Source organism: Falco biarmicus, chromosome 19 (assembly GCF_023638135.1).
Source record: "Falco biarmicus isolate bFalBia1 chromosome 19, bFalBia1.pri, whole genome shotgun sequence".
Taxonomy (NCBI): Eukaryota; Metazoa; Chordata; class Aves; order Falconiformes; family Falconidae; genus Falco; species Falco biarmicus.
This window is the reverse complement of record NC_079306.1, coordinates 4,581,045-4,595,898: the sequence shown is the minus strand read 5'-3', so window position 1 is coordinate 4,595,898 and position 14,854 is coordinate 4,581,045. Positions and strand designations below refer to the sequence as shown.

At 64.7% G+C, this 14,854-nt stretch overlaps 2 protein-coding genes across 2 annotated transcripts in view; both read right to left on the bottom strand.

Moving 5' to 3' along the window:
• Positions 1–2,533: 2,533 nt before the first annotated feature.
• Positions 2,534–10,174, bottom strand: SLC27A3 (solute carrier family 27 member 3). Its single transcript, XM_056322613.1, has 15 exons — positions 10,050–10,174; positions 8,989–9,089; positions 8,720–8,792; positions 8,451–8,607; positions 8,251–8,320; positions 6,299–6,811; positions 5,235–5,444; positions 4,999–5,157; positions 4,786–4,910; positions 4,518–4,712; positions 4,346–4,436; positions 4,069–4,267; positions 3,827–3,924; positions 3,612–3,742; positions 2,534–3,533 (listed from the first exon to the last, which is right to left on the bottom strand). The coding sequence occupies exons 1-15, from the start codon at positions 10,172–10,174 to the stop codon at positions 3,357–3,359; spliced, it is 2,424 nt and encodes an 807-aa protein (XP_056178588.1). The 3' UTR covers positions 2,534–3,356.
• A 714-nt stretch (positions 10,175–10,888) lies between these two features.
• Positions 10,889–14,854, bottom strand: part of INTS3 (integrator complex subunit 3) — a 35,184-nt gene continuing 31,218 nt past the window's right edge. Inside the window, exons 22-25 of the mRNA XM_056321784.1 lie at positions 13,913–13,988; positions 12,206–12,319; positions 12,072–12,120; positions 10,889–11,060 (exon numbers count right to left, since the gene is read on the bottom strand). Coding sequence (XP_056177759.1) covers positions 10,889–11,060; positions 12,072–12,120; positions 12,206–12,319; positions 13,913–13,988 — 411 coding nt within the window. The remainder of the gene's footprint in view (positions 11,061–12,071; positions 12,121–12,205; positions 12,320–13,912; positions 13,989–14,854) is intronic.

Here is a 14,854-nt window from a genome sequence, read left to right as displayed (position 1 = left end):
GCATTTCAGGCCTGATTTCTGAATTTCAGGCCAGGTTTATGGGGATTTGAAGCCAAATTTGTGGAATTTCACGTCAAATTTGAAGCATTTCAGGCTCGATTTCTGGATTTTGGGCCGAATTTATGGGATTTCAGCTCCAATTTCTGGCTTTCAGACCGAATTTGTGGGATTTTAAGCCCGATTTCATGATTTCAAGCTAAATTTGCAGGATTTTAAGCCAAATTTGAAGCATATCAGGCACAATTTCTGGCTTTTGGGCCAAATTTATGGAATTTCAGCTCCGATTTCTGGATTTCACGCCAAATTTGCAGCATTTCAGGCCGATTTCTGGATTTCAGGCTAAATTTGCAGGATTTTAAGCCAAATTGTGGGATTTCACCTCTAGTTTGCAGCATTTCAGCCCCGATTTCTGGCTTTCAGGCCAATTTGCAGGATTTAAGCCTAATTCATGGGATTTCAGCCTCAGTTTGTGGGACTTTGAGTCCAATGTGCAGCATTTCAGTACCAATTGCTGGCTTTCAGGCCAAATTTGTGGGATTTAATCTCATATTCGCAGCATTTCAGGCCCAATTTCTGGATTTCAGACCAAATTTGCAGGATCTTGGTACCAATTTATTGGATTTTAGGTGAACTTTCCAGAATTCTGGCCAAATTTGGTGGATTTCAGCCTAAATTTGTGGTATTTCAGCTCCAATTAGCAGCATTTCAGGGCTGATTGCTGGATTTCAGGCCAAGTTTATGGGATTTTGGTCTTAATGTGTGGGATTTCAGCTCAAATTTGCAGGGTTTTGGTACCAATTTGTTGGATTTTAGGCCAAATTTCAGGATTTAAGCCAAATTTGTGGGATTTCAGCCTCAATTGGTGGGATTTTGGCTCCAATTTGCAGTGTTTCAGGCCCAATTTCTGGCTTTCAGGCCAAATCTACAGGATTTTGGTACCAATTTGGTGGGTTTCAGGCCAAATTTCAGAATTTAAGCCCAATTTGTGTTATTTCAGCCTTGATTTGTAGTATTTTGGCTCCAGTTTTCAGTATTTCAGCCCCATTTACTGGATTTCAGGCCAAATTTAAGAATTTAAGACCAATCCGTGCGATTTCAGCCTCAGATCTTGGGATTTTTGGTTCTAATTTGTAGGATTTTATGCCAAATTTCTGGATATTGGGTCAAATTGGATGGATTTTGGTGTCACGTGGTATTTCAGCCACAATTTGTAGGATTTTAGCCCAAATGTTGTGGGTTTTGCCCTGACTTGCAGGCTGTTGGTCCTGTACTTTGGGCTGTCAGGCTGGATTTGCAGGGTTTCAGCTCCAGTTTGCAGGATTTTGGCCCAAATTTGCAGGATTTCGTCCCCAGTTTGCAGGGAAATGGCACAAAAGCAGCTTTAGGGGAGGTGGGGGTGAGCATGGGGCAGCCCTGGACCCAGATGGGTTGGGGGGGAAAGGGGGGAGGGGGGCAGGGTTGTCCCCCCATTCCTGGCTGCCATCAGCTTCGGGCTCCCCCCCCTCCGCACCCCCCATCTCCTTTCCCTGGTGCTTCCTCCTCCCCCAGGTTTGCACCCCACCATCTCTGGTGTGACCCCAATGGGGACATTCCTGCTGTGCCCCCCAGCAGAGCTTTGGGTGCAGAGCTCCCCCCCCCCCCCCCCCCCCCCCCCCCCCAGCTCCCATTGCTCCCTCCCCTTTGGGGTGCACCATGCCATGCCCCTCCTCCACAATTACTCCCCACACTACCAGCCCCCCACAAGTTTGGCCCTACTGCTGCCTCCTGCTCCCTCAAACCCACCCCCCAGCTCTGCGGTAGCTTTTTTTGGGGTAGGGGGACAACCATCCCCCCCAACCTGAGCTTGAGAACTGGGGGGGAGCAGCCACAAGTGACCCCCAAACTTGCACCTCCAGCAAAAACAGTGGTGCAGGGAGTGTGTGTGTGTGGGGGCATAGCTGAGCTGATGGGGGGGGGGGGGGGGGCACTGGGCCTTTTGCACAAATTAAAGGTTTTGGTGGGATTTTTTCCTTTTTTTTTTTCTTTTTTTTTTTCTTTTTTTTTTTTTTTTTTGCATTGTGTTTAAAATCCGGTTTAATGACAAAGCGAAGCCGGTTCGGCGCTGCCGCCAGGGGCTGTGGCCACTGAGGACAAATAATAAGCTAATTTTTGGAGAAAGGATGAAAATAAAATTAAATAAAAATTTTAAAAAAGCAAAAAAAGCAACCTTTGTAATATTTATCACTTGCAAGCTATGTTTAATAAAGAAAGGAATGGTTTATAACTTTTGATGCGCTGGTGTGGTGAGTTGGGGTTGGGGGTGTGTGTGCCCTGGCTGGGGATGGTTTGGGGGGGATGGAGCCCCTGAATTGAAGTAGGGACCCTCCTCATCCTCAGGGGGATCACCTGAGCCCCCCCACCCCCAGGGGTTGGGGGGCTGATGGCGTTGGTGTCCCCATCCTGGAGCCTTGAGCCCTTGGGTGAAAAACCCCACCCCCGCCTTGGGGGGGACACCTCCACCCCCAGCCCTGCAGTGGGATGGGGATGACAGCGATGAGACTTGCTACAAAAGTTTATTTGCCCAAAAAGAGAAAAAAAAAAAAACCCGAAAAAGTTTGTTCATATAAAGAGGGGGACTCTGGCCTGGGGGGAAGGCACTGGTGGCTGGGGCAGGTGACCCACAGGTGGGGACAGGGGGGACAGGATGCACGCAGGGACAGTGGGACGGACACAGTGACCCGCAGGACAGAGATGGGGACCCCCAGGATGGATGTGGGGTGCCTGGGGACGCCAGGATGGATGTAGGGAGCTGCAGGACGGATGTGGGGACCCCCAGGATGGACGTGGAGTGCCTAGGGACAGCAGGATGGCAGGACGGATGTGGGGATCCCCGGGAGGGACATGGGGACAGACAGACATGGGGACGCCTAGGATGGATGTGGGATGCCTGGGGATGGCAGGATGGATGTGGGGACCTGCAGGACAGATGTGGGGACCCCCAGGATGGACGTAGGGACCCCCAGGATGGATGTGGAGTGCCTAGGGACAGCAGGATGGCAGGACAGATGTGGGGACCCCTGGGAGGGATGTGGGGAGCTGGGGACAGCAGAGTGGACCTGGGGACTGTAGGGTGAACATGGGGACAGTGGGATAGACCTGGGGACCTGCAGGATGGATGTGGGGACCAGGGGATGGCCAGACAGACCTGGGGACAGCTGGACGGATGTGGGGTACCCAGGGACGACGGGATGGAGGTGGAGACCTGCCAGATGGACATGAGGGAGCCCGCGTGGCAGCTGGTGCTGGTGGGACAGACCTGGGGTGCTTTGGGCACCCGGTCCCAGGACACCCATAGGTGCAGGGCACCCAGGTGGGGTCTAAATGCGGAGGCGCCCCTCCAGGACCCCCTCCCAGAGTGCGGGGCCAAGGGGCACGTAGGCTTTGGTGGTCTCATCCAGCAGGAAGAGGGGGTCGGGGACACGAGCCGGGTCGAAGCCTTCCTGCGCCAGCCGCACCTTCTGCTGCTTGAAGGTCTCAGTCATCGCCAGGCGCTCCTGGGAGGGCGATGGGGTGGGCTGGGGACCCCCTGGTCCCCCCATATCCCCCGGGGACCCCCCAGCCCACCCCGTTACCTGCAGCCGGAGGAAGCGGGGCCAAGCGTAGGGCGGCAGCAGCTGCTCCACGTGCCGGTAGAGCGCGGGCCCGTCCAGCCGGCAGCCGGGGCGCAGCACCAGCGCCGCCATCCCAGCGCGACCCTCGTGGCCTGCGGGAAAGGGCAGGGCTGGGGTGGGGGCACAGCCGGGCTGGGGGGCAGTGACACTGGCCCTGGCATGGGGGGCATCGGTACCTGGCACAGTGACGCCGTAGACGGTGGCTTCTTGCAGGGACTCGTGGGCCACCAAGGCTTCGGCCACCTCCGTGGTGGCCACGTTCTCACCTTTCCACCTGGGAAGGGGATGATGGGGATGAGCAGGATGGGGATGAGCCCCCCAGCCATGCAGCGGAGGGGGTGTGGGGCTGCTGCACTGTCCCCATGGGGCAAGGCAGAGGTGGTGGGGGTGCCCCCCCATAGGTGGGGGGCTCTGGCACCTGTATGTGTCCCCGGTGCGGTCACGGAAGCGGACAAACTGAGCCGCATCCTGCTCCATCAGGTCGCCGGTGCTGAAGTAGGTGTCACCCTCGGCGAACACCCCCCGCAGCAGCTTCTGCTCCGACAGCTCCCGGCTGCCGGCGTAGCCCAGGAAGGGGGTCCGGGGGGTCACCGGGGCGATCAGCAGCCCCGTCTCGCCTGCAGGGATGGGGACACGTGATGGGGGGCACCCATGGGGAGACCCCCAAGCCCACCACCCTCCATCCCTGCACTCACCTGTCCCTACACGGATGCAGCGCCCGGCCGCGTCCCGCACTGGTGCTCCCTCCGTCACGTCGTAGCGCACGATCTCGAAGGGCGAGAAGAGCTGGGGAGAGGGGCCGGGTGGGCGTTAGCACCCTGCTGAGCCGGGCGCGGGGTGGGGGGCCACAGCCCCCTCCCCTTTTACCTTGTAGATGAAGCTGCTGCGGCCCACGGCGCCCGGGGTGCCGGTGTAGTTGAAGAGGGTGACGTTGCCCTCGGTCATGCCGTAGGTCTCCACGATGCGGATGGCGCCGAAGCGCTGGAGGAAGCTCCGCCAGACGTCGGGGCGCAGCCCACTCCCCACCGCCAGCCGCAGCCCGTGCTCCCGCTCCCCAGGGCGCTGCGGGGGGGCAGGGTCAGATGTGGGGGTGCCCCCCCAGGGTCACCCCCCACCCCAGCTCCATCCCCCCGACCTGGGGCTGGTTGACCAGGTAGCGGCAGAGCTCCCCGATGTACTGGAAGACAGTGACGCCCTCGGCACGACAGTCATCCCAGAACTGGCTGGCTGAGAACTTCTCCTTCAGCACACAAGTGGCTCCTGCAGAAAGCCGGGATGGGGTGGGGGATCAGCACACGCTCCCCCCCAACATCACCGTGCTGGCCCTGGCTCCCCCGGCCCTGCTCACCGATGCCGATGCAGCCGACGATGCCCAGGAGGGACCCGGCCATGTGGTAGAGCGGCAGCGCCAGGTACACCACGTCCCGGCTGGAGGCTCCCACCAGCTCGTAGAAGCTCAGGCACATGATGGACTTGAGGTGGGAGACGCGGGCGGCTTTGGGGAGACCTGGGAGGGGGACGATGGCGTTGAGCCCCCCCCTGGCTCACCCAGGGCACCCCACCCCGCCAGCCCCAGGCACCCACCGGTGGTGCCGGAGGTGAAGATGTAGAGGCAGGTGTCATTCATGTCCTCGGGCTGCCAGACGTCCTCGGGCTCCAGCTCGTCCGAGGCTGCGTCCAGCAGCTCCTGCAAGGCCACGACGCCGGGGGGGTACGGCCCCGCGCCCAGCACCCACACCACAATGTCATCCTCCTGCAGGCTGGGCAGGATGGGCTCCACCGCCGCAAACAGGTCTGGGGTGAAGGGGGGTACAGGCTGGCGGGGGGTAGGTCCAGGGCGCAGCCCATGGCACCCCCGAGCGTGGGGTGGGGATGGGGACCCTCCCCACCCGTGCCTGTGGGTAGCACCCCCACCCAGGGTGACCAGGCAGGGCCCATGTGGGGCTCAGCAATAGGGCCAGTTGGGGGGGGGGGACCAAAACATGGCACAACTGGAGGGACCCGTGTGTCCCCCCCCATCGCCCCTGAGCTGAACCACCCCCGGACCCCCAGGCTGGCCGGACTCCCCCTCCCCTGGAGACCCCCAGTGCCAACCCGGTGCCCCTAGGCCTGTCACCCACAGTGGCCCCGGCACCACCCTGCTGCCCCCGGTACCTTCCCACCCCCCCATCCCCGGTGCCCACAAGCCCCGTCCTTCATCCTTCGCTTGTGCCCCCGGTACCAGCCTGTCCCTTGAGCCTTTGTCACCCCCAGTGCCCCCCCATCTCCTGCAGCCACCCCCTCGCTGTGCCCCCCCCATCCCCGGTCCCGCAGCCATTGCAGCCCCCCTCCCCATCTCCCCCCGGTGCCACCCTCCATCCTTGGTCCCCCTCCACCCCCAGAGTCATGCCAGCCCCCTCCCCAACTCCCCTGGTCCCCCTGCAGCCCCTGTCCTCCCCGCAGCCATTGGAGCCCCCTCCCCATCTCCCCCCGGTGCCCCCTCCATCCTTGCTCCCCCTCTGCCCCCAGAGTCATGCCAGCCCCCTCCCCAACTCCCCTGGTCCCCCCCGCAGCCCCGGTCCCATTCCAGCCCCCTCTCCATCACCTCCCCCCGGTGCCCTCCCTCGTCCCCGGTGCCCACCCCCCCCCCAGCCCCCTCCCCGGCTCACCGTCCGCCACCAGCAGCGCCCGCGCCCCGCAGGCGCGCAGGCAGTGCCGGAGGGCGGCGGGGCGCAGCGCCGTGCCCAGGAAGGCCGGCCGGGCCCCCAGCGCCGCCAGCCCCAGCCACCCCCAGACGAAGCGCGGCTCGTTGCCCACCAGCAGCCCCACGGTGGTCCCCGGCCCCAGCGCGCCCCCCGCCAGGGGCCGCCCCCGCAGCGCGTTGGCTACCCGCGCCACCCGCCGCGCCGCCCCCCCGTAGGGCTCCGCGCCCGCCGCCGCTCGCAGGAAGGGCCGGCCCGGGGCCTCCCGCGCCGCCCGCAGGAACCGCGCCGCCAGGCTGCCCCCCGCCGCCGCCCGCCCGCCGCCGGCACCGCGCCGCCCGCGCCGCGAACGCCAGGTCGGCCCAGAGGTGCGGGCGCAGCAGCCGCTGCAGCAGCACCAGCGCCAGCACCGCCGCCAGCGCCGCCAGCGCCATGGCCCGCCGCCGGCACCCGCCACGCCCCCGGACCACGCCCCCGCCGCTGGGCACGCCCCGGGCACGCCCCCGCCACGCCCCACGCCCCCCCCTGGGGCACGCTCACCGCCACGCCTCCGCCAGCCCCTCGGACACGCCTCCGGCACGCCCCGGCCACGCCCCCGTCACAGCCCGGCCACGCCCCCCCCGCCGTACGGCCGGCACCCCCCCGCAGGGACCCCGCGCTCCCCGCCCCAGCCCCGCCCCCCCCCCGGGACCCCCATTCTAGCCCCTTGTCCCCCCCCCACTGTGTCCCCACGTCCCCCACCCCAGTCCTGCCCCGCCCCCCCGGGACCCCCATTGTAGCCCCTTGTCCCCCACTGTCTCAGCCACCTCACCCCCCCCGCCCCAGCCATTGCCCCCCCCCCAGACCCCCATCGTGTCCCCATCCTCCCACCACTGCCCCTCCCCCGCCATATCCCCCGGCCCATGCTCCCCCTCACAGCCCCCCCATTCCGCCCCCAGCCCCTCCATCATGTCCCCACCCCCCTTCCCACTCACCCCAGTCCCCTCCCCTCCCCCAGCCTCCCCCCCCACGCTCCCAGCCTTGTCCCAGATTCCCTCTCCAGCTCGGGGGGAACTGGCACCACCACGGGGGGGGGGAGTGGGGGGGGGGGACGGACACCGGGCGCGGGGACCCCCGGGGACACGGCACAGAGCGGTGGCCTCGTTGTACAAAAACATTTGAGAGGTTTTTTTATTGTTGTTTTTTTTAAAAACACTTAAAAACGCTATAACAGCCCTGGGGGTGATGGGGCGGGGGGGGGCAGAGCGGCGACCAAACCGGGGGGCGCTGGCATGTCCCCCCCCACCCCCGCAGCAGCCCCCCCGGGGGCGCCCTGGGAGGGAGCGGAGGCTGCCGGGGGGTTGGGGTCCCCTCGCCCCCCCCAGGCAGGGAGACACGTTCCTCCCTCCCCAAAGCATCCTGGAGCAGCACGTCAGTTTGCACTGTTTATTTACAGTTCTCATACCAAAAATAGGGACGTGTGATGCAACCCCCCCCCCCCCCCCGCCCCGAGATCCCCCCTTTCCCCTCGCCGTGGTGCCGTGTCCCCTCTCGGGCCGTGTCCCCTTTCGGGGAGCCCTGTCCACGCTGCCCCACGAGTGGCCAGGGGCTGGAGCCAGGTCCTGGGGCGCGGGGTTGCATGCTCCGATCCCTCCCCGGCTGTTGGTAAAAAATCGCCCCTCCCCCCCCCCCCCCCCAAAAAAAAAAAAAAAAAGAGGTAAAAAGTCACGGGGGGAGGGTGGGCACAGACCCACGGCCACCACAGTGGGAGCTGGGGTGTCCCCACGGCTCCTGGAGGGGACCGCGCTCTCCTTCCCGTCCTGGCGATGGCTTTGTCCCAGCGTGGCAGGGTCGGTGGGCACCACGGCATCCCCAAAGCGTCCCTTTTTTTTTTGGGGGGGTGGGGGGTGGGGAGTGGGGGGGGCAGAGCCCTCAGTCACTGTCCGAACCCACGGCGGAGGAGCCTTTTCTTTTCCGCTTGGCGGGTTTGGGCTTGGTGTCTTCCTCCTCCTGTGCCGGGAGAGGGGCAAGTGGGGGGTCACCGCCACCGGGGGGGGACCCCGCTCCTGCCTGAGCCTCCTCGAGGTGTGGCTGTGGCCAGGGGGCTGCGGGGTGCCGGGGGGGAACCGGGGGGGCTTACCGAGGCGCTGCTGGAAGCCGATTCCTCCTCGTTGTTGGCCGGCTGCGCCGCGTTCTTGCGGCTGCGCGGGCTGGAGAGGGTGGCTTTTCGACGGCTTTTGGGGGGTTTGGTGGAGGAGTCTTCATACTCCTCGGCCAGGGAGAAGAGGTCGCTGAACCTGGAAGGAAGCAGGGGGTGGGGGGGGCAGGGTGGGGGGGGCAGGCTCTGTCAGGGCACCCCCATCGTGGTCCTGAGGCCACCCGGCGCTGGACAGGGCAGGATTGACTCACTTCATCTTGTGGGCTTCGTCGCAGCTGGCCTGGACGTGCTGCAGCGCCTGCAGGATCGGAGTTTGGCTGAAAACTGTCGAGGAACCAGAAGAAACGAGGGTCAGAGACCTGACAGCGTGTGCCTCCCACCCCCCGAGGCAGTGGACACCCCCCCGCCCCCCATCCAGGGCTTCTTATTCAGGCTGCTTTGTGAGGGGCTCCCAGTATGCGGGAGCATCCCGGTTCCCACTCGCGCCCGCGGGATGCGGCGGCTGCACGGTGGTACCCACAGTTCTGTTTGGTGTTGGTCAGGTTGAGGCGGAGGTTGTCCAGGTGCTCCAGGATCTGCTCCAGGGTCAGCTGGGCCAGTTTGCTGCTGGAGCTGCGCAGGCTGAGGGCAGAGGAGCAGCACCCGTTACTGAGCACCCTGCTCCTCCTGCCCACCCCCAGCCAGTCCCCCCCCAAAGACAGGCTGCACCCCGCTTGTGGGGGGACCGAGCACCACGGCCCTGAAGCAGCACCCCCAACCCCCCAAAAAAATGTGGGGTGCAGACAACCCTGCCCCAGGGTGCCCCCCCCCCCCCAGAGCAGGGGGGCCCTGGGATGGATCCTGCGCTGCCCCTCATTTTCTGGCTCTGGCACATGCGGGGTCTGTGTGTGCTGCTCCAGCTCAGGGATTAAGGGGATAAATCCTGCTGAGGGTGCTGGTTGCCTCCATCCCCGCCAGCTCTGGGGAGCACTAAGCACCCCGCGCCGAGCCTCGGCCGCAGGATGGTGCACGGTGCCAGCACCCGGGGTGCTGCCAACAGCCAGGGCTCAGCTGGCTGCCCGCTAATTAGCGGGGATCAGACCTGGATACGCCTCGGATCCCGGAACGGAACCACAGGGAAAACAGCCGCGTTGTTCGGCTGCGAAAGGCCGTTAACGCGGAGGAACAGACGAAGCCTCAGACTCCCCAGTCGCCACTTTGGGGACCTGGTGGGGACCCAGAGGTGGCCGAGATGCTGGCGTGCAACCGGCACCAGCGGCACCAGCACGATCCCGGTGCCGGCAAAGCTCCCGGCAAGGCTCCGTGCGAGCCGGCCGTGCCCCGGGTGCTGGGTGGGGGTCCCTGGGGACCCGCTGCGGTGGGAGCGCGGTGCTGCTCTGCTTTCCCACACTAGATGTCCTTCCTACTCCAGCAAAGGGCCGCAGGCACCCAGCCGGCAAGGGGACCCCGCCGCAGCGGGCTGGGGGGCTGCTGGAGCAGCCCACCCTCCTCTGCCCCAAACCCAGACCCCGGCCGAGGGGCTGCCGGTGGCGGGGGTCGCGCCCGCGCTGCCGGGACCCAGCACGGTGCAGGCAGCGGCACCAGGAGCCTCTCGCCCTGGCAAGCGTCGAGGGCTGACGCTGCCTCGCAGCCCGATGTTGGTCCTTGAGGCTGGAGCGAGGGCTGGGAAAGAGCCGAAAGCGCCCCTGCCCCGCGCCGAGGGACATTCTGGGGTCGGGGGAGGGGGCATCTCAGGTGCCACCGTGGCCAGGAGCCGGTGCAGCGGTGCAGGAGCAGCTGCAGCATCCCGGTGCTGCTCTCCCGTCCCCCCAGGCTGCCACAGTCAGGTCCAGCCGCCTCCTCCCGCACCCAGAGCTCTGCCCGGGGAGGGGGGCCGGGAACAAGCCCCCTGCCCCCTCCCTCCAAAGGCAGAGAGCAGGAATCTTGCCCCCGGGAGCCAGGATTTAACCTCCGCAGGCTCCGGCTTAGCCTGGCTGCATCCTTTAGTCCCACTGCACCGGGGGACCCCGACTCCATGCACCCCAGAGGCAGCAGCATCCCAGCGGGGACGAAGCCAATCCCAGCCGGCAGGCTATTTGCACCAAAAGACGCTCCGGCAACACCCAGCCGTGCCGGGGCGGGCACCGCGGTGCTGAGCAAGGGGGCTGCCCGGCCAGCGCCGCGGCAGAGGAGCACCAAGGCTGCTGACAGCGCTTCCCCCGCACCGCTCGGGTCACGGGCTCGGGATAAAAGGGTCCTGGCCGGCTGGGGGGCAGCGGCACCCGTCCCAGCCTCAAGGAGACGACGGCGTCACCGGCAGGATGGGCTGGCATGCCCACGCTGCGCTCACCGCACGTGGCACCGCGGCTGCCCACACACGGGGCAGCCCGTCCCTCGGCTGCCGGGCTGGGGGGTGCTGTGCCCCCCCCCACCCCGGACCCTCACCTTTGGCGTTTGCGTGGTAAGCTGTTGTTCTTGATCAGCAGCGACTTGATGTGCTCGGCCAGGAGGTCGTCGTGTTTGATGCACCAGTGCCGCAGGATACTGGTGGTGAACTGGTCATCTGGGTGGCAGGGCCGGCTCAGCACCATCTTCACCATCTCCTCGCTGGGCCTGTGGCAAACGGGGAAGGGCACGTGAAGGGGACGAGTGGCCTGTACCCCGGTCAGCTGGGGTCCTCTCTTCTGCCACTGCTGCCCACTTGACCCTGATGGGACACTTTGGACCTGGATGTGACCAGCCTGTGGAGCTGCCGTGCTGGGAGGGACCTGGCACAGCCCGGACTGGGATCGAGCTCCCCCAAACGCCGCTCGGGACCCCCCACGCTCGGTGGCAGCCCCAGCGGCGCTGGCTCCTGGGCTCGGGGGATGACGGGCACCGTTCACAACCCTCTGCTTCCCTGGGGTGGCTGGCAAGGAATCCTGGGGACCAGCTGCCACCAAGCTCCCTGCCCAGCCCGTGTCACCCGTCGGTCCTGCCAGCCCTGCGCCCTCCCCGCCGTGGGACAAGTGCCACCACACGCTCGCAGCCTGCGCTCGCCCCTGCGCTCTCCGTCACCATGGGCTTTTCACCAACGCCATTTAGAGCTGGGATTAATTAGCCGGCCTCGTGCTAATTAATTCACCACAATAATGAAAACAAATCAAGGGCAGTGGGATGTGCCCAGTGCCCCCTGCGCAGGCAGAGGCAGCGCAGATCAACGCTGAGGTGGCTCCTGCTCTCCATGAAGCGGTGGCCTCCAGGATGGGCCAGGTGACAAATGGCCCCGTTGGCCCTCGGGCTGAGCGCTGGTGCTCGGCCCGTGGTGCTGCCAAAGCTGAGGCACGGCAGGGAGCCGCCGCCGCCTTCGGCAAGGGCACTCCGCCTGGGGTCCTGTCACACGTGCCCACCCCTCGCTGTCCCCAGGGGCTCTAGGGCAGGACACGCGCCCCAGGGAGCTGCAGAGCACCAGCGAGAGCCCTTTGCCCCACACTTCGCATCTCCAGTGGCCCAAGCCGGAGCGGGTGGTGTCCCCTTGTCCCTGCCATGCTGATAGTGCTCCAGAAAGCCACCAGCCGCGGTGTGCCAGGGGCCACAGAACCCTCCGCAGAGCATTGCGCTGCCCTGTGCCCCTGCGGCACTTACTTCTCTCGCCTCAGCTGCAGCAGCAGGCAGGATAACGCCTCCGGATGGTCTGCAAAGGAAAGGACACGCTCAGCACGGGAGCTCCTGGCCACCACGGCCCGGGCCGTGCCTCTCCCACACAGGGGACCGCTCACCTTTGTATTTGAGGTGCTGCAGGATGGGGATGATGGTCTCCAGAGGAATGCTGTGTGCAAGGAAGAGCTGCCAGGTGCAGTACTGCTCAAAGGTCTCCCAGTCCAGGCTTTGAACTAGAAGGAAGTAGAGGATGGTGAGGAGAGCCCCGCACGGTGCCCAGAGAATGGCAGGGACTTGCCGGAGCCACCGCAGACAGCTCTGCACAGCCCCGCTGCTCCTGCCCGCCGTCCCCCCCATCCCTCCATCCCAGAGCGGGGTGCCGTGCCTGAAGCCCCGCGGCGTGTCGGGGTTTGCACCGTGCCAGGGCAGCTGTGGGAGCAGCACAGGCGGCCCCGTGCGTGCCCAGGCCAAGCGGGGGCTTGGGGACCTGGCAGGTGGCACCGGGGGTAGCGGGTGGCAGAGCTGCAAAGTCACGAAAGCAGCTGCTCGGGGCTCAGAGGAAGAGAATTAACAAGGCTCTTTAATTAATGGGCTTAGACCGCTGCTTGCAGCTTGTGTAACACCAAAGCTGGATCCAGGCAGCCATCGGATCAGGGCGATGGGGCTTCTCTCGGGAAACACTTGCCGGTCCCCGTGCACCGAGCCCTCTGCACCGGCTCTGCCCTAAACCACCCCGGCCCAGAGGGCTGCAGCCCGGGCCAGCTCCGACGGCGGAGCAGGAGCCACAGGGCACGCGTGGGTGAAACGCAGCGCTGGCTGGGGACCGAAAGGGTTTTTCTACCATGTGAGAGGCAGCGGCTTGCGGAGATGCGAGCTGAAGCCCCATGAAAAAGCCGCATGAGGAACTGGGTCACCCACTGGTGATGCTGGGGGGACTGTGGCCCTGGCAAAGGGCTGGTGGCCCTCTGAGAGGCTTGTTCTGTTAGTTCAGGGTGGTCCAAGGGACAGACCAAACAACAGCGAGGGCCTTTTTGCTCTCGGGGTGTCACAGTCAACAGAAAACCAAAGGGAAATCCCGGCTCCAACTTTTCCGACCGCCCTTTTGCCACCACCTCCCAGCTGCCCTCACCCCGGGAAGAGGTTACTGCTGCCCCCAGAAAGGCCTGGCACCCCCCGATCAGCTGCTGCACCGCGGGGAACCGCCAACCGTGCCGCACCAGCCACGGCTTTGCGCCGTGACGAGATCGCGTCCCCAGAGACGCAGCAGCTGGGACCACGTGGAGAGGCTGCGGAGCTGGGGGACATTGGAGCTGGGTGACGTTCTGGAACCTTCCTCTTTATTTTTTTTTTTTTCCCCCTCTCTGCCTGGGCAGGTTGCCGATGTGTGGAGCCCCATCGCACAGCCAGCCCGGCAAAGCCCATTAGAGCTCACAGCTTGGACCACACTGCTAAATCCAACAATCCGGTTTAGGGCACCGATCCTTTAAGCAGCAGCAATAATACCACGAGGAAATCCAGACCTCGGCAAAACACGGAGAGCCCAGGAGCCTCTCTTGGGCGTCGCGTGAGCAGCCGGCTTCTTGCAGGGCTCTCTCCTGCAGTGGCGCAGCCACGTGCGGCATCGCTGACCTAGCACAGCTTGACACAGGCTACAGCCCCCTTGATCGCCAAGGGCAAAGCCGTGACGACGGCTGCAGCCTTCTCCCTTTCCGGGGATTTGGGGGTCTCTCTGTAAAACGGGGGCCTGATGGGCAGGAAGGCTTGGGGATGCCCGGGAACCGCTTCCTGCTTTCACCCCCACCCTCCCCTGCAGGAGTGCTACTCACTCAGGATGTTCAGCACCGAGTCCTTCCGAAACATGACGAGGTTCCCCATCATCACGTGGCACACCAGCTCCTGCAACTGGGTGGCAGAGAAAAGGGGGTGAGCGGGATGCTGGGGCTCTGCAGAAGCCCTCTCACGCAGGCGACCACTGGCAGGCCCGGCGAGCAAGCACAGAAGCTGTCGCTCTGCCGACATCAGGCATCCCTGCAAGAGCAGAGATCCAGCGGGGAGTCTCAGAAACGCCGTGGGCTGCAGGTGGCTCATAAATCAGAGCTGGGTTAAGCAGCACCAGGGACCAGCAGAGGCAAAGAAGTAAGGAGAGGTTAATGGTTTCACACACCCACCCCCAGGCTGGGGAGCAAGTGTCAGGCAGGACAGCCAGCAGCTCCCGCAGGCTGGGCCAGGGCGGGTGGGATGGGGACCCGCTCCTCGTGCTCCTGGCACCCCCAGACCCAGGCTTCTGCTGTTGGATGCACAAAGCCCACCCAGGGGCTGGCAGCGGGGAGGGCTTGGCAGCCTGCTGGGAAAGCTCCGACAACCCCAGCCCTCTCTGCTGGGGGCCCTGGGTGGTCCCTGGTCTGCAGGATGAGAGCTGACACTACCCAGACGCGTGGTGCTTCCTGCAGTGACTCACCCCCTTCATCCCCGGGAGAGGTGGACGCAGGGGGCCGGGATGCACGGGGAGCCTTCCCAGGCTGTACCGGAGCAGGGATGGGAGCTGGGGAGCACCATTCCCTGCTTTTGGCTCTCATCTGCCTTGCCCCCTGCTCCTGGGTCCAGCCTGCTCAGGGTGCTGGGGGCACACCGAGCTGCCCCACGGCTCCGCTCGCAGACCCCATGCGGGACGGGCGCGGGGGCCACCCAGCCAGAGCATCGTGGGGAAACAGATGAAGAATAACAGGAAGGAATGAAGGAATTGGCGAAGGGAGGGGAGAGGAAACGCT